This window comes from Rattus norvegicus, chromosome 1 (genome assembly GCF_036323735.1).
Source record: "Rattus norvegicus strain BN/NHsdMcwi chromosome 1, GRCr8, whole genome shotgun sequence".
NCBI lineage: Eukaryota > Metazoa > Chordata > Mammalia > Rodentia > Muridae > Rattus > Rattus norvegicus.
The window spans coordinates 43,333,568-43,351,855 of NC_086019.1; the positions used below are offsets into that span (position 1 = coordinate 43,333,568).

The 18,288-nt window shown below is 42.9% G+C and overlaps 1 protein-coding gene across 6 annotated transcripts in view; it reads left to right on the top strand.

Annotated features, from left to right (window-relative positions):
• Positions 1–17,442: 17,442 nt before the first annotated feature.
• Positions 17,443–18,288, top strand: part of Ccdc170 (coiled-coil domain containing 170) — a 107,183-nt gene continuing 106,337 nt past the window's right edge. Inside the window, exon 1 of one of the 6 annotated variants that reach the window (XM_017589887.3) lies at positions 17,443–18,011. In XM_017589887.3, coding sequence (XP_017445376.1) covers positions 17,946–18,011 — 66 coding nt within the window. In that variant the 5' untranslated portion in view covers positions 17,443–17,945. The remainder of the gene's footprint in view (positions 18,012–18,288) is intronic. The other 5 variants (XM_017589888.3, XM_008758712.4, XM_214760.11 and 2 more) reach the window with 5 other exon arrangements.

Consider the following 18,288-nt stretch of genomic DNA (forward strand, 5'->3'; position numbering starts at 1 on the left):
TAAATGGAACCTGACACTACAAGCCTTCTTCGAATGGCTTCTTTCACTCAGCATACAATCTTAGCAAGCTGTCCATGGGTATCATGATTGGCAAGGCTCAGGGAAGGGTCAGGAAGCTGTGGGAAGGAACTGTGAGTGGTTCTGAGGTAGAAAGAGAAGGAATCTGGTGCTGTAACCTCTCTGGGAATTCCATTCCTTTATTCTTTTATGCAGTTATTTATTGAGCATCAAATAGGTGCAAGACACTGGTTTAGGGGACGAAAAGTGTAGTAATGGACCCTAAGCCCCATCCCTTGAGCTGGAGGTATAGGTCAGTCGGAAAGGTGCCTGTGTTCGTGTGTAAGGCCCTGAGTTCAGAATCTAGCACTGGGGAAAAAGATATCATCTTCACGTACCCTGAAGGGGAGCAAACATGCAAATCTTCCCAGGCTTAAATGCCAGGAGGGATGCACTCTGAGCAGCAGGGCAGATAGGAAAGAGGCTTAGACAGAGGGGTCAGAGACACTATGATCAAGGCAACTCTTATAAGGGAAAACATTTAATTGCGGTTGGCTTACAGTTTCAGAGGTTCAGTCCATTATCATCTTATCGGGAAGCATGGCAGTGTGCAGGCAGACATGGTGCTGGAGGAGCCAAGAGTTGTACATTTTGACATGTGGACAGCAAGGAGAGCCTGTCTCACACTGGTCAGACTTGAGATCACATATAGGAGACCTCAAAGTCCTGCCTCCACAGTGACACACTCTGAATAGTGCCACTTCCTATGGGCCATGCATATTCAAACCACCTCAGAAAGTCACAGAGTAAATTACATTGGACCAAAGATTAGGAAGAAATATGCAAGTAAGCCGCATAGCCCATGTGGGATCAGACAGGATAAAATCTGGGAAAGTAGTTTCCGTGTTTCAGGAGGTTATACTGAGAGTCAGAGCTGGGGCACCAGTGGGCATGTGGTCAGGCTATGGGAGGCTTTGGGTACTACTGAAAGACCTTTAGAGTTTGCTCACAGTGAAAGGGGTAACTATTGGGTGACTTTGTGGAAAGGCATAAGAGATCTGTAGATCTATATTTAGATATGTAGATATATTTAGATATATTTGATATAGACCACTCAGGCTGCTGGGTTAGAGAACAACTTCTTAGAGAATGTATAGAAGATGAATTGGAAGTGGGGGGGCTCGATGGGGTAATGAGGTGGTAATGCAACATTGGCCTAAACTGGGCAGTGAGAGGAAAAAATAGAGCAAGGAAACACACACACACACACACACACACACACACACACACACACACACACACGCATACACACACAAATATTTTAAGGAAAAATGGAATTTGTTGCATTGGAGGTAATCCAGGTGGAAAGTGTAAATAAATTCCAAAATACAAACTGGTAGATAGTAGGGCCATTCTAAGCTAACTAAGTGTGCTCAGTTTGACTCTTCCTAATGATTGGTTGGTATAACTGTGACTTCTAAACCCTGCTCCCAAGGGCTCCTGGGATATCCTTACAATGTCAAGGGGCCAGAAACAGAACTGAGACCACATCCTCAAGTCCTGCTGTAACCAAGGCAGCCACAACAAGTGAGCTTTGTATATCTGTTCCCCTATAAAATCCCATCAGGATAAAGTGTTGCAAAGTGAGGACAGTGTTACACAACCGAACTCTCTCTGTGTGAACAGGTTGTAGTCTCCCCCAGTAGACAGTCTCTACTGTGGCTTCCTAGCAAACTGGGGAGAGGGCAATGCAGTCATTTACGAGTGTAACTATACTTAGAATTTTAATATACTTGGTATGGAAATGTTTCGGTTTGGCCTGTAGCAATGAGTAAATTCAAGGTAATCTTTCATAAGTATATAAAGTTCCTCCAAGAGAATGAAACATTGTTTCATTTACAGTAATTCCTGTTATCCATGGAGCACACCCCCCAAGACTCCCAACTCCCCCCATCCCCCACCCTGGGCGTTACAGGCATTGAAAGCTGGTTAAGGGCAGCTGTTGCCCTTGTCATAGTCTTCTCCCTTAAGAATTAATCCAGGTGGGCAGGTCAATGTCTTGGCCAAGAGACCACTCCTGTGAAGGTGGGCTCAGCTATTGGTATGTTAAAGAGAAAGGAGGTATATTTATCTCTTTAATGAGATAATAATGCACTTTTATTTCCCAGAATTCCTGGCTCCTGTGTGATCCCTTCTGAAACCTCAGTCATTCAGCTCTTAAGTCAGCCTACTTTTCTGAATGAGTCAGAAAAGTATAACTTCTCCACCTCCTTCTCCTTCCTTTTTAAGATTTATTTATTTTATGTATGTGAGTACACGATCCTCAGACACACCAGAAGAGGGCATCAGATCCCATTACAGATGGTTGTGAGCCACCATGTAGTTGTTGGGAATTAAACTTAGGATCTCTGGAAGAGCAGTCGATGCTGTTAACTGCTGAGTCATCTCTCCAACTCCCCTGTCTCTCTCTCTCTTTTTTTTTTTTTTATTAACTTGAGTATTTCTTATATACATTTCAAGTGTTATTCCCTTTCCCGGTATCCGGGCAAACATCCCCCTCCCCCCTCCCCTTCCTTATGGGTGTTCCCCTCCCAACCCTCCCCCCATTGCCGCCCTCCCCCCATAGTCTAGTTCACTGGGGGTTCAGTCTTAGCAGGACCCAGGGCTTCCCCTTCCACTGGTGCTCTTACTAGGATATTCATTGCTACCTATGGGGTCAGAGTCCAGGGTCAGTCCATGTATAGTCTTTAGGTAGTGGCTTAGTCCCTGGAAGCTCTGGTTGCTTGGCATTGTTGTACTTTTGGGGTCTCGAGCCCCTTCAAGCTCTTCCAGTTCTTTCTCTGATTCCTTCAACGGGGGACCTATTCTCAGTTCAGTGGTTTACTGCTGGCATTCGCCTCTGTATTTGCTGTATTCTGGCTGTGTCTCTCAGGAGCAATCTACATCCGGCTCCTGTCGGTCTGCACTTCTTTGCTTCATCCATCTTGTCTAATTGGGTGGCTGTATATGTATGGGCCACATGTGGGGCAGGCTCTGAATGGGTGTTCCTTCAGTCTCTGTTTTAATCTTTGCCTCTCCCTTCCCTGCCAAGGGTATTCTTTTTCCTCATTTAAAGAAGGAGTGAAGCATTCACATTTTGATCATCCGTCTTGAGTTTCCTTTGTTCTAGGGATCTAGGGTAATTCAAGCATTTGGGCTAATAGCCACTTATCAATGAGTGCATACCATGTATGTCTTTCTGTGATTGGGTTAGCTCACTCAGGATGATATTTTCCAGTTCCAACCATTTGCCTACGAATTTCATAAACTCGTTGTTTTTGATAGCTGAGTAATATTCCATTGTGTAGATGTACCACATTTTCTGTATCCATTCCTCTGTTGAAGGGCATCTGGGTTCTTTCCAGTTTCTGGCTATTATAAATAAGGCTGCGATGAACATAGTGGAGCACGTGTCTCTTTTATATGTTGAGGCATCTTTTGGGTATATGCCCAAGAGAGGTATAGCTGGATCCTCAGGCAGTTCAATGTCCAATTTTCTGAGGAACCTCCAGACTGATTTCCAGAATGGTTTTACCAGTCTGCAATCCCACCAACAATGGAGGAGTGTTCCTCTTTCTCCACATCCTCGCCAGCATCTGCTGTCACCTGAGTTTTTGATCTTAGCCATTCTCACTGGTGTGAGGTGAAATCTCAGGGTTGTTTTGATTTGCATTTCTCTTATGACTAAAGATGTTGAACATTTCTTTAGGTGTTTCTCAGCCATTCGGCATTCCTCAGCTGTGAATTCTTTGTTTAGCTCTGAACCCCATTTTTAATAGGGTTATTTGTTTCCCTGCGGTCTAACTTCTTGAGTTCTTTGTATATTTTGGATATAAGGCCTCTATCTGTTGTAGGATTGGTAAAGATCTTTTCCCAATCTGTTGGTTGCCGTTTTGTCCTAACCACAGTGTCCTTTGCCTTACAGAAGCTTTGCAGTTTTATGAGATCCCATTTGTCGATTCTTGATCTTAGAGTATAAGCCATTGGTGTTTTGTTCAGGAAATTTTTTCCAGTGCCCATGTGTTCCAGATGCTTCCCTAGTTTTTCTTCTATTAGTTTGAGTGTGTCTGGTTTGATGTGGAGGTCCTTGATCCACTTGGACTTAAGCTTTGTACAGGGTGATAAGCATGGATCGATCTGCATTCTTCTACATGTTGCCCTCCAGTTGAACCAGCACCATTTGCTGAAAATGCTATCTTTTTTCCATTGGATGGTTTTGGCTCCTTTGTCAAAAATCAAGTGACCATAGGTGTGTGGGTTCATTTCTGGGTCTTCAATTCTATTCCATTGGTCTATCTGTCTGTCTGTACCAATACCATGCAGTTTTTATCATCCCCTGTCTCTTTTGAACACTTTGGGCATCCTCATGCTTTTCCTAAAGCCTATTCCCCCATGTGGCTGTACATGCCAGCTTAACCCAAACAATATGGCTCTCTCTCTCTTCTTCCTTCTTAGGGTTGCTAAGATTCATAGCTTGCATGCCCTGTTTTTTTTTAAACTGTAATAAAATTTTCCTTGAGGTTTCTTCTGAGTCTGTTCTTAATTTTTTTTTTTTTGGTAAGGAGTCTAAGAGCCCTCAAAGGAAACCTCAATTTTCCTGGTAACACAAAGCAACCCCCACTGGGACTTTAAAACATTTCTGGTAAGAGGATGTTTGAAACCCATTCTAAATGCACTATGTGGCATAACTTGCCCATGATAAGATTTAGTTTATAAATCTTATAAAGCTCAAGAAGCTTGATAGATTAGGAATTATTTTTACGAAGTCCGCTCATCTGGGATATGAGCTTGGAAGCATCTAACTCTGTAAAGACAAGATGAAGGCTCTGGAGGGATCAAGAGCTTTGAGGAGGACGAGGGAAGAGTGAGTAGCCGAGCTCGGAAGTTACACACTTCACTTTGGCCACATCCCTAAGGTCAGATTTCCAGGTTCATGCCTAACTACCTACCTTTCGTGAACAGCAAACCAGTCAGCCACATTCTAGCTATGGTAGGAAAAGATAAAACTATAAACCTGGGGTCTGATTTATGTTTTTGCCTCGGGGCAAGTTAAGCTGCTTTTCGTGTTTTGTGACTGAGAGTCATACTTACGTGCATAAGCACTGAGGCTGCGTCCGAGACCTGTGTGCTCATGGGCGGTTCAATTGGTTGTCCTGAGGCTCCATCACATAAGTGAGGGAAGCTCTTCTCTGTCTTTGACAAGGTATAATATCTGCTTCCCTGGGAAGTAATTTTCTAGCCTGTCATCAAACTATTACTGATAACATAACTGTCAAAATGGCCGCAGAATGGGCAAAAAGAGCAAAAATCTCTTTCAAGTCAGTGGTTTTACCAACAGGGCTAAATTGCCACACAGAGATTATGCTGGAAACTGAATTCACCAGAGGGAACAATTTTCCAGACTCTGAAAATACCTTGGAAAGTTTGAGAAATACCAGATTGGCTGGTTTGTCTCTTGACCTGGACATTCCAATGTGCTTGCAAGATTTATTACTACCCTGATTTGTGCTGGACGTGCCTCAATTCACTTTCTGCCTCTCAAAGAATTTCAAACGTTACCTCCAACTTCTCCAAGTTCACTTTCTCTGTGGGAGAAGCTAGGCCCAAGTTCTTTGAGCTGGGTTCTTCTGCACCCAAAATAAAAAAAAGTCTTTGTTTAAATGGCTCAGTGGTTGGGAGCACTGACTGATCTTCCAGAGGTCCTGAGTTCAATTCTCAGCAACCACATGGTGGCTCACAACCATCTGTTATGGGATCTGATGCTCTCTTCTGGTGTGTGTGAAGACAGCAGCCGTGTTCTCGCATACATAAAATAAATAAATAATTCTAAAAAAAATATAAACAACTCAAGTGAGGAGTGGAAGTGCACTCTGCACACCTTTAATTGGGTGGCAGAGGCAGGCAGATCTCTTTGAGTTCAAGGCCAGCCTAGACTACAAAGTTCAGAAAGCCAAGGCTACACAGAACAGCCCTGTTTCAGAAAACAAAAATGAATAAAAACAAAACCTTGGTTTTGTTAACTTTTTTCCTTGGTTTTAATAACTTTAAAATAACTTTTAAATAACTTAATCACTTTGAAATATGTTTTATCATTCTTTTAGCAACTTTGCAACACGGGATTAGGGATTAGGGTTTTTTGCTTTCTAAATTTTACTGTTTTTCAATAATCTGAACTCAGCAGGGTAGTAATATTAAATACTTGCCTTACTCTTTTTAACTCATTGGCTTTCCCATCAATGTGTGTACTGAGCAGGCTAATTCACCAAATGAAATAAAAGAAGTTGGAGCTCTGAATTCATTGCTTTGTCTCTAGGAGGGAACTTGCAGAGCTGTGTTAAGAAGCCCTGAGAAGGCTTAAGGGCTAGCTTGTTTTTAAAATGATCGTCTGATCACCAAGCTTCCTGCATCTTGCTTCCTTCTCTTTCTCTTTCATAAGAGCTCTATCAACCAAGTAATTTCATGACTGGTAATGCAAATTTATAAATAGATTTAATTGAGATCAACCTATGAATCATCAGAAGATAAGGGTCTCCTACAAAAAATTTAGACCAATAAGCTATTTGGATGTTTCTGGGAGAATAAAGAGAGCCACTTTATAGATACAGACATGTGGCTAACCCACAATTGCTTATAAAATCTGGTCTCATATGAAGTAGAAAAAATATCAAAAGGGTTTAGATTGCTTCTGGGAAAACCTTGGCAGGAACCTAAAATCAGCGCAAGAAGCTAGGCGAGAAAGCAGTGGGGTGAGGAAGGTTTTCTTTTTGATTTTAAAAAGCAAGAACTGCTTTTTTTGTTTGAAAGTTGGCACAATTTTAAAAGCAATGCAGAACATGTCTAAAATGGGGTCAGGAATATCCCACACTCCTTTCAACTGCACTCAGAGCCATGCGATTTTCCAAAATGATAAAGACATGTACCAGAAATAGTTGGGGCTTCTGCTTAATTTAGAAATCACGCTTGCTTTTGAAACTTGATTTTAACTGAATGTTTGGTAAATTATCTTCATGTTTTGAAGAACTATTAACTTTCTTTCCTTTGAGAACTCCAGCTTTTACTGCCAAGAAGAATTCTGAGAGCGGGGGAATGGCTCAGTGGGTAAGGATGTATAGTGACCCAGGTTTGGTCCTAGGAACTCACATAAAAGAAGGAGCGAGCAGGAGTCAGAGAGTTGTTCTATGACCCTACATATACATTGTGGCTTACAGGACCCCGAAATGGTAATACTATTAGTAATACACCGATCTTAGTAAGTTTTCATTGTTGTCTTAGAGTAATCTTGACTAACTTCAAGGGTGTTGCTGTAAGTCTGCTGCTAACCTCCTGGTTTTGGACAAATAACCTCCAGAGACATTTTACAAATGACCGAGGATCCTACTGATGGCAAGGTTGTGGGCAAAGGGATTCACCACATTGTCCACTGGCCTCCACTGTGTGAACCATGGCAAGCACTCACCTACCCACCCACTTGCATATCACACATGTACATAAACCAGGGCTCACATAGATGGTGCTCCATAGCATTGAATAAATAATAATAATAATAATAATAGTAGTAGTAGTAGTAGTAGTAGTAGTAGTAGTAGTAGTAGTAGATCTAAGCATAGTGGAACATTTCAGTTAATGGTCATTAAAATTATCATTAGATAATTTTATGCATGCACACGATGTGTTTTGATCATATTTACCTTATAACTTTTTTCTTCTCTTTCTTTTTCTTTCTTTCTTCTTTCTTTCCTTTTGTTTTGTTTTGTTTTGAGACAGGGTTTCTCTGTGTAGCCCTGGCTGTTCTGGAATTCATTTTGTAGACCAGGCTGGCCTCAAACTTGGAGATTTGACAGCCTTTGGCTTCTGAGTGCTAGGATTAAAGGCGCACACTGCCATTATCCCCCTCCCCAACCTTCCTCTATTCCCTCTCATCCCTCTGGATCTCTTCTTCCTCCTAATATGTTTTCCTCTTCTTTTTATATGTATGTGTGTGTGTGTATGAATACATGCTTGTGTATAACATGTATATATGCATGTTTGTATGTAAGTATGTATCATTTCTATGATCCACTGAGTTTAATTAAGGTTGCTTACATGAGCATGAGTATAGTGTTATTGACTGGACCACGGGCATCTTACCGGTAACTCCACCCCTGACGAAAATGGCCCTTCCTTCCCTCAGCAGCTATAACTGCCAATAGCTCCTCAGCCAGGGGTGAGGCCTGGTGAGCCCCTCTCCCAGCCAGGCCGGAATGTTGACAGGGCTGATGTAGTGCAGGTCTGCTGCAGGGAACAGCTGCCGGGGCTTTATGAGTGCAATGGCTGCGTCATGCCCAGACGTCAGCGTTCACGGGACTCCTCTCCTCATCTGGCTCTGGCATTCCTTTGGCCCCCTCTTCCAGATGTTCCTTGAGATGTAATGAGGATGTGCCACAGCTGTCCAGTTTAGATTGAACACTCAATAGTCACCTCTGAGGCTCTGTATGAACAGCTGTTCACCGTAAAAAGAGGCTTCTCTGAGCAAGGCTGAGAGCAGCGCTAATCTATGTGTGGGTCTGGGCACAGACGTGCAGATGGACACGAAGTTCTTAGATCCCTCTGGCAGGCTCTGTTTGCTGCTGTGTTGAGAGCTGAGCCTTGATCTTTCAAAACAAAATGCTTACTTATTATTTTAGATGATAAACAAAGCTACCAAAGGGACAAGGCATTAGTGATTGAGGTCCTCAGCTTCCGTTGTGGAGCCACGTGACGCATGTTGACCTTCTATCTTCCTTAAACATGATGAGATAGTTAACTAGGTTAAGGTCACCTTGTGGCTCAGGAGACACTATATCTTTAAAAGGCATTCTGCATATCTCTGCTATGGTTTAAGAAGAGGAGGCCTACAAGTTTGTGTTTTTAATTTTAAAAAATTAGGAAAATTTAAATCATGTATGTATTATGTATGCATTATGTATGCATTATGTACTGATGTGTGAATGTGCTGCCATGGAAGCACATAGAGGTCAAAGGACAACTTTTTAGAGTTGGTTCTCTCTTTCTCTTGCTTTTGCTGCTTAGGGTACTCCAGGCTAATTAGCCAGCAAGCTTCCAGAGAATTCTCCAGGCTAATTAGCCAGCAAGATTCTAGAGAATTCTCATGGCTCTACCTCTTCTCTATCAGGAAGGGTGTGGGGAGTATAGATCCATGTCCTATGCTACGTCTTCCAGGTTTCTTCGTAATTCTGGGGACTGAACGTGTGTCAACAGGTTTGTACAACAGCAAATACTTTTAACTGTTTTAAGTTTTGTATGATTGTGAGATATGGCCTCATATAGCCCAGGCTAGCCTTAGATTCCCTAAGTAACCATGGGTGACCTAAATCTTCGTGAGTCTATTTCCCAAATGTTGGTGTTACATGCATGTGTTTCCATGACCAGCTCAATGTCTGCTCTTAGAAGTGAGGTGTTTACAGCTAGGCAGTGGTGGCTCACACTGTTAATCCCATTGCTTGGGAGGCAGAGGCAGGTGGATCTCTGAGTTCAAAGACAGCCTGGTCTACAGAGGGAGTTCCAGAACAGACGGCTGCACAGAGCAACCCTGATCCTCGTGCTGGAGAGAGGGCTCAGTGGTTAAGAGCACTTACTGCTATTCCAGAGGACCTGAGTTTAATTCCCAGCAACCACATAATGGCTCACACTTATCTGTAATGGGATCCGATGCCCTCTTCTGGTGTGTTTGAAGACAGAGGCAGTATATTTACATACATAAAATAAATAAATAAATCTAAAAAAAAGAAACCCTGACCCAAAAGTCACGTGTGTGTGTGTGTGTGTATGTGTGTATGAGATGTTTTCAACTCCTTTCTAAAAAGTCCTGTTTTCCCAAAGCAAAAAGGATGCTTTAAAAATTTATTCTTATGCATTTGTTAAAATAATTTAAGCCTACAATCTTCCAAAGTTGCTGGTACAGTAGAATAAGAACAAATATTTTGCTTTTCCAGTCTTCATTTGGAGAATTCTATATTCTGTGCTCTAATGCTAACAGCCAACACTTATTAACTTTGTCCTGAATACCTGGTACTTTGTACATGTTAAGTGTTGCCAGTACTGCTATCTAGAACATGGATAACAAAACCGGCTCAAAGAAGTTAAGGTATTTTTCTAAAACCATAAGACTAGGAAATAGCAATATCAGAATTTGAATCCAAACAGCTTGGCTCAAGAATCTGTCCTCTCTGGTGATCTGAGGGCCTCCAAGTCCAGGGATAAATTAAAAAAAATATATAAAGATATATGGTAAGATAACCTAATCTCATGGGCATTTTTCATATGTGTGAGTAACAAACCAGATGCCATTTATAATCTGAGCTCAGTGAAGGTTGAATTGCTGATGGGCAACTTAGTTAAGCAGAGAGAGGGTTTTCTTTCTCATCATTTCATCATTGAGCAGTCTCTTATTTTTAGCCATCAAGGAGGGCTGGGCTTTGGTCTGGCTAATTCCATAGACCAGTCCACACTTCTCAGTGACATATCTATTAAGGACTTTTCCTCCTGGCTTTCTTCTTCTATCATCGTCCTTGACGACATCAACATCAATGGGCTGACCTGTCCAACACCTTGGCCATTCAGTTCTTTGATTACCTGCTTTGGGAGCAATGATTTTTTTCCTTTTCCAACCTAAGCTACCCATTTCCATGGTTACAGCCTACTCCAGGAACTGCCATCTCCAGTTTTGAACATCTCACCTTGACCGGCTCCTACTGTCCTCTATTATTTACTAGAATTGCCCATTGCTGCTAGGTTCTGACCCCCTCAAACCTTTCATTCACCAACTCTGTCCTTTCTATTCTTTCACATGCTTTCATTTTTCATCCACCTTCACTTCCTTTACTGCCCCACTTCCATTCCATATCCATTATTATTATGACTCCCTTGCAAAATAAGTTACCTGTTCTTCTCCCCATCTTGCTGACCTAGTATAACCTTGACCTCGGTGGAAGGTAAATGTGCTTCATTTTCTCAAAGATTTGGAATAGAGGAGCAGAATCATACAATAGAGACCACCAGTTTCATTTAAAACCACGACCTTAAACCTCAGGTGTTCTTTCAACGCTACTGGAAAACCCCATTATTTCCTTCTACTGTGTCTCCCAAATGCTGGTCATTTCCCTGCCACCGAGAGGATATTTTTATGTGTGAATACTTCCTGTGTAATGATTACCACAGGATTGACCTCAACTTGATTCTGGTTGGAAAAGTAAAGCTGGGTGTGGCAATCCTCACCTGGAATTTACGCACGGAAGCAGGAGGATTGCTGCAAGTCTGAGGGTTGCCTGGCCTCTGTAGTAGGTTCCGGGCCAGCCAAGTATACACAGTGAAAGCTTGTTTCAATATGGAAACAAAATAAATAAATAAAAAGAAATGTATCTATAACTCAAACTTTGTGTTTCTTTGTGAACCACAAGGACTTCCATATCTCCTCCAGTCTAGAACAAAGTTTGAACCAAGCACTAGGAGGGTTGAACACACAAAACTGTCTCTTCAAAGGAAGAGATATATAACTTGCTTTCCTCCCAGAAAGCTAGGAGCGGATGTGACTAATAGTCTGGTGATTTTTGTGCTATCTGTATGGCCAGGCCACATCAGCTCCCTGATTCTTATCAACTTGATTACCTGGAGCCTTTTTCCGTACTTAATCTACAGAACCTGTCTCTATGGATGATGTCACTTGTACTTTATAAGAGTTTCAAGTAGTCACGTCTTAAACTGTGTCATGCACATGAGATTGAGTTAATTATCACTAGGAAACCCCTCCCCCCAAATTGTGCTGTGCTTAAATATGCCTAAAATAAACTATGTGGGGTCAGACTCTCAATCTTTGAACCAACATTGGCTACTGAGTTTTCTTTTTGTCTCCCTGGATTGACTCTATTGGATACTGTCAGGGTTTCTATTTCTGCACAAACATCCTGACCGAGAAGCAAGTTGGGGAGGAAAAGGTTTATTCAGCTTACACTACCACATTGCTGTTCATCACCAAAGGAAGTCAGGACTGGAACTCAAGCAGGTCAGGAAGCAGGAGCTGATGCAGAAGCCTTGGAGGGATGTTACTTACTGGCTTGTTTCCTCTGGCTTGCTCAGCTTGCTTTCTAATAGAACTGAGGACCACCAGCCCAGGGTTGGTACCACCCACAATGGGCTGGGTCCTCCCCTCTTAATCACTAGTTGAGAAAATGCCCTATAGCTGGGTCTCATGGAGGCATTTCCTCAACTGAGGTTCCTTTCTCTGTGATAACTCCAGCTGTGTCAAGTTGACACACAAAACTAGCCAGTAGTTTGAAGAGACTCCCCCTCTCTCTCCCTCTCCCCGTGCCCCTTCTCCCTCCCTTTCCCCTTTTCCCCTCCTTGTCCCTCTCTCCTAGATCAGGGATTATGGGTTGGAAGCATGGCCTTTGGGTCAAATCCAACATACAAACAGTTCTGGGTATACATTTGTGTCCATCTGTATGTTTGTGTTTGTGCATATGTGGACTGGGTGACAGCTGCCAGTATTTTTATTTCTCATTGACCTAGGCTACACTGATTGGACAGTGACCCCCTGAGACCTGCCTATCTCTCCTCCCCAGAGCTGGAATTACAAGTGAGTACCATATCCATTTTTGCTTTATGTGGGTTCTGGGGATCAAACTCAGGTCCCCAGAGCTTGAAAAGCTTCACCAACTTCGAAAAGGTTTATAACCTCTTAGGTGCTTTCCTGAACCTTTTGCCCATGGCATTCATCTAATTTTGAAACTTTTTATTTTTGCTTATGTACATGTGTGTGCATATGTATGTATTTGCTCTGCCATGTTTGAGGAAGGGTCTCCTCCTTGTTTGGTACTATGCTGTCAACTCCAAGCTAGCTATCTCAGAAGCTTCTAAAGGATTCTTCTGTCTCTACCTCCTGTCTTGTTGGAGAAGGGCTACGTTACAGACATGGGCCACCGTGTTCAGCTTTTCCATGGGTATTGGAGGTCTAACTCTCAGGCAAATGCTTTTACTTGATGACCATCTTTTCCAGTTTTTTTTTCTTTTTCTTTTTTTCGGAGCTGGGGACCGAACCCAGGGCCTTGCGCTTGCTAGGCAAGCGCTCTACCACTGAGCTAAATCCCCAACCCCCATCTTTTCCAGTTTTGATTTTGTTTTAAATCCACACCAAAACAAGTCAGTGCAAACACACCTAGAAGACATATATATATATATATATATATATATATATATATATATATATATATATATTACATGTGAGTAAACAATTGTGTCTTCAGACACACCAGACAGAAGAGGGCATTTGATCCCATTACAGATGGCTGTGAGCCACCATATGGTTACTGGTAAGTGAACTCAGGACCTTTGAAAGAGCAGTCAGTGCTCTTAACAGCCTAGCCATCTCTCCAACCCAAGAAATATTACTATATTTTAAAGCAATATTTGGCTTATTTAAAATTTATTAGGGACTGCATCTGTGTGTGTGTGTGTGTGTGTGTGTGTGTGTGTGTGTGTATGTGTATGTATGTTGTATGTGTATATTTGGGGGGTGCATCTTCCAGTGTGTATTGATTTGTGTGTGTGTGTGTGTGTGTGTGTGTGTGTGTGTGTGTGTGTGTGTGTGTGTGTTTGGGGTTGCATCTGTGTGTATGCAGAGGTCAAGTGTCCTATTTCATTCTATTCCATTCATTTTGAGATACAACATTTTATAGAACTTGAAGCTCCCACTATTTGGCTAGGCTGCTGCCCAATGGGCCTCCTGAGATATTCTTGTCCCCCACTCCCAGAGCTTTGATTACAGAAGTGCGTTGCTATGTCCAGCTTTTTACTTGGGACCTGAACTCAGTTGCTCAAGCTTGCAAGGCAAGCACATTCCTCACTGAGCCATTTTCCCGGCCCTGACCTTTTAATGTTAGCACACTAAATAGAGTATTCCAACATATGAGCTTGGAGAGACACCGACATAGGTCATAGCAATTTGGTTGGGAAACATTTAAATTGAATATACTCTTCAAAATAATCCTTAGATCACTTAAGTGTCATAGGAGCAGTTTGAATGTCACATTTTAAAACATAAATTTAAGCTCCCAAAGTTATCATAGTAAAATTTTTCTTTAAAATTTGTTTTTATTCTATTTTATGTGTATGGGTGTTTGACCTGCATTTGACTCTGTACTGTGTTGCATGGATGCAAGTGCCATGAAGGCCAGAAGGAGGAGGAAGAAGAAGAGGAGGAGGAGGAGGAGGAGGAGGAGGAGGAGGAGGAGGAGGAGGAGGAGGAGGTATCAGATCCCCTGGGACTGGAGTCACAGATAGTTGTGAGCTGCCATGTGGATGCTGGGAACTGAACCCAGGTCCTCTGGAGGAATAGCCAGAGCTCTTCACCCCTGAGTCATCTTTCCAGGCCAAGTACAAATGTTCTTGGTTCTTTTTTTTTTTTTTTCCGGAGCTGGGGACCGAACCCAGGTCCTTGCGCTTCCTAGGCAAGCGCTCTACCACTGAGCTAAATCCCCAACCCCACAAATGTTCTTATGAGAAGCATGTGCATTTGTAAAACACATGGATAAACAAAAATCATCATTTAGAATACAGGAAATGATGTCAGAACTGACACAACTGTCCATCTTCCTCTCCAGGAGCCACTTTCCAGGCTTTCAATAAATAAATAAATAAATAAATAAATAAATAAATAAATAAATACACAAATACATACATACATACATACATACATACATACATACATACATACATAAACATTGTCTCAGATAGCATGTTTTCTTAACCTGGATGTAGACATCCCAGGCTTATCAGGGTATTTCAAGACACGGTTAACACCATCGGAGAATGAATTTTCTGATTTAAGCTGGATATGTTCAAGACTTTCTGTTCCACACTACAAAATATCAAAATATCTGTTCTGTCTTCTTTCCACACCTCAGGCTAAGTTTGTCCCTAACTGAACGTCTTCTTTTCCTCCTTTGCTTTGTCCTCTTGTTTGTTAGATCCCCACTATGTCAGGTGAGCTCATCTGTAGGTGACTCACACCTCCGTCTCCCCTCTCCTCACCACGCCCCTTCCCTCTATTGAGTCTCACCTTCCCTGTGGCGGTCTCCTCCCTGGACTTCCTTCTTCCAGCTCACTGCTGTCCTGGTGCCTTCTTGAAGTTTAGCATTCCCCATGTTGCTCTTCCTGACTGTACTAGCTCGATACCTCTTGCACTGCACAGTTCAAATTCAGCCTGAGCCCTAGTTCGGAGCAGTGCTGTTCTGTAAAAATAGCCACATGATGCGTACAAGGTCATACAACTGTTAGCTCACTTCTCTGTTGTCACTGTAAAGAAAAATACAAGTGTCCATGAAGGTATTAACAGGCCATAGTATATTGCTTACCCAAAGATTGCTCTCGCCCATGGAGTTTTGGGAGAAGCCCCATGGGAGCTTTTTTTGTTTTACTTCCAAGTTTGCTAAAACTATCATCACAATGGAATGCTCCGAAGCCCAGCCTGAAGTGCTAAAATATCAAAGGTCCCTTGGCCTACAACGTAGGCCTCTGAATCCACCAGCCTAGCTCCCTACACATCATTCAATTCTAGCATCTGAGGTAGCCATCACGTCACTGGCTTCATGTTTTAACACCCAGGAAAGAGCAAAGGTAACAGTTTTCTGCATCCATTACCGTAAGAGTACATGGTGCCTTCACTTGGAGACAAAACTTTTCAACAATGAGTCTGGAGAAACTGTGAAAGCTGAGATCTGCTTTCTTGGGAAAAATCCAAGGTCAACTGAAGTGACCAAAAATAGACTTTCAGCAAATGGAATTCTGCAGCAATAAAATAGGCTAGAGAGGTATTGGAGAAGGGGCTTTTTCCAGACTGGTTCTTCTAGATGTATGCAGCTTTCATCCGCTTTGAAGCTCCTTGGACGGAGTCAGTTCATTGAAATGTAAGCAAATCCGTGATGATTCTACTGTGAGGAAAACTTAACTGGGAGATGTGTGCCCTATGAATCCCACCATGAACAGGAGATTCCACAAAGCATAGCTTCCACCAAAAAATTTACAAATTAATGTAGCTTCAGATGAAAGTATTGATCCAAGTTTGGATTGGATATGTGGCTATAATTACTATAGCGCTACAAGCCACTGTAAAGGATGCATGGTGCCCCATAAATATGCGCGACTCTAAGACAGTATAGCTGGTTTTTGCAGAACTAGTCACGGTGTTTAAATTATGGAGCCAACCTAGGTATCCAACAACAGAGGGCTGATAAAGAGTGTGTGGTATAAAGGGGCCTGGAGAGATGGCTCAGTGGTTAAGGGCACTGACTACTCTTCCAGAGGTCCTGAGTTCAAATCCCAACAACCACATGTTGGCTTACAACTATCTGTAATGGGATCTGCTTTCCTCTTCTGGTATGTCTGAAGACAGTTACAGTGTACTTATCTATAATAAATCTTTAAAAAAAAGAATGTTGAGGGAGGAGGGGAAAAATTAAAAAAAGAATGTGATATATATATATGTATATATATTCTTTTCAGTCATAAAGAAAACTTCAGGAAAATGGGTGCAATTGAAGATAAATACAAGTGAATTAAGTCAGGCCCAGAAGGACACATTTTTCCCTCAGTTGCTAATTTTGTGTATAAATCACATATATGTGTGTGATATAGAAGTAGAAGAAGGAGCTGGAGAGATGGCTCAGTGGTTAAGAGCACTGGCTGCTCTTCCAGAGGTCCTGAGTTCAATTCCCAGCGACCATGTAATTGGATCTGATGCCCTCTTCTGGCGTTCTGAAGACAGATACAGTGTACTCATATAACTAAAGTAAACAAATCTTTAGAAGTAGAAGAAAATTGTCTATAGGGCAAAGGGGCCTTGTGGGGGGCAGAAGAGATACTGGGGGGATGGTTAGAGGAACTATGCTTAGCACACAGTATATACTTGTATAAAAGCCTCAAAAAGTTAAAAAAATAATAATAACCACTGTCAAGGTCACGTAACCGTGAGAGACAGCAATGAACGATTCTAGAATGGCTGGATGGAATCTAAGATAAGCAGCCCCAGCCCTGATTTCCTGTGAGAGTCCAGCATTCCCAGGGCTTTCAGGCGATGTGACTGCGCGATCCACTTTTAGTTTCTCTCACTGAGGCAAGCTCCTCTGCCGCACTTGGTTTTCTGGTCCGGGATGCCTTCACTTTTCCTTCCGGCAGCTGCACGTCCTTGCCTTTTGTTTTACCCACTGTGACCATTTGCTTATTTGGAAAACGGATTATTCTAATATTCACTTCCAAATCTCTGGGGAACACTTGGAACTGTTGGTGAAAGGCCACCTACCAGGATGTCGCAAGAAGCCGCGGGGTTACCAAGGCATTGCGACATCTGTGCTTCTAGGCAGACTTGTTGAGAAGACAAGATGAGAAAAGTCAGGGCAGGCCACATGCTTTGCAGAGCCGGGTATAAAGTGCATGAACCACTCTTGTGCAAAGCAAGCAAGCAAGCAAGCAAACAAACAAACAAACAGCTAAGAAGTTTGGATGGACCTGTGGTTCCGTTATTTGAGTGCTTGTCCAACATACCTGAGAAGGCCTTGGGTTCAGTCTCCAGCACCATCTAAAACCTGCTATTTGCATTCACTTTGGTAGTGTTTTCCCTTCCCCCCTTTAGAGCGATCTTTCTCCCGAAGTGTCCTTGGTAGCTAGGAGGACTTGTTCCTAAGGGATAATTGCCTTGTGGCCTGTGGGTCTCCGAGGAGACTTGGCCACTGGTTAGTGCAGGTCATAGGCGCCGCCTCCAATTCTGTTTACTTGTTGCCCCAGGAGACGCACTCCGGTCCCAGGCTCTGTGCACTACAGTGCTACTGCATCGTGGGTCTCCTGCATCGTGGGTCCCCGCAGCATCTTCCAGCCCAGCCAGCATGAGCCACAGCAGTTCCTTGGGCTCCGGGAGTCCGGAATGCCCCCGCAACGCCTCACCGCCAGAGGTAGAGTTCCCGCAGCTGCTGCCTGGGAGGGGCGCGAGCATTTTTGCTTTGCACAGTGTTCTGGGTGGGATTGAAACAAGCTCAGTTCCCACAGGGGCAGTGGTCAGAAATGGCAGGTCTTGAGGTAGTGCCACGCGGCCTCTCTGACCACTGAAATTGGCTGAATTCCACAGAGTAGCCTCTCCTGCTGTTCCTCCTCCGCCCTATCCCGAGGGAACAAAGGAATTGCTTCACTGAACTTAATTTTCGATTTAAGCAATGTCTTTCTAACCCAGAG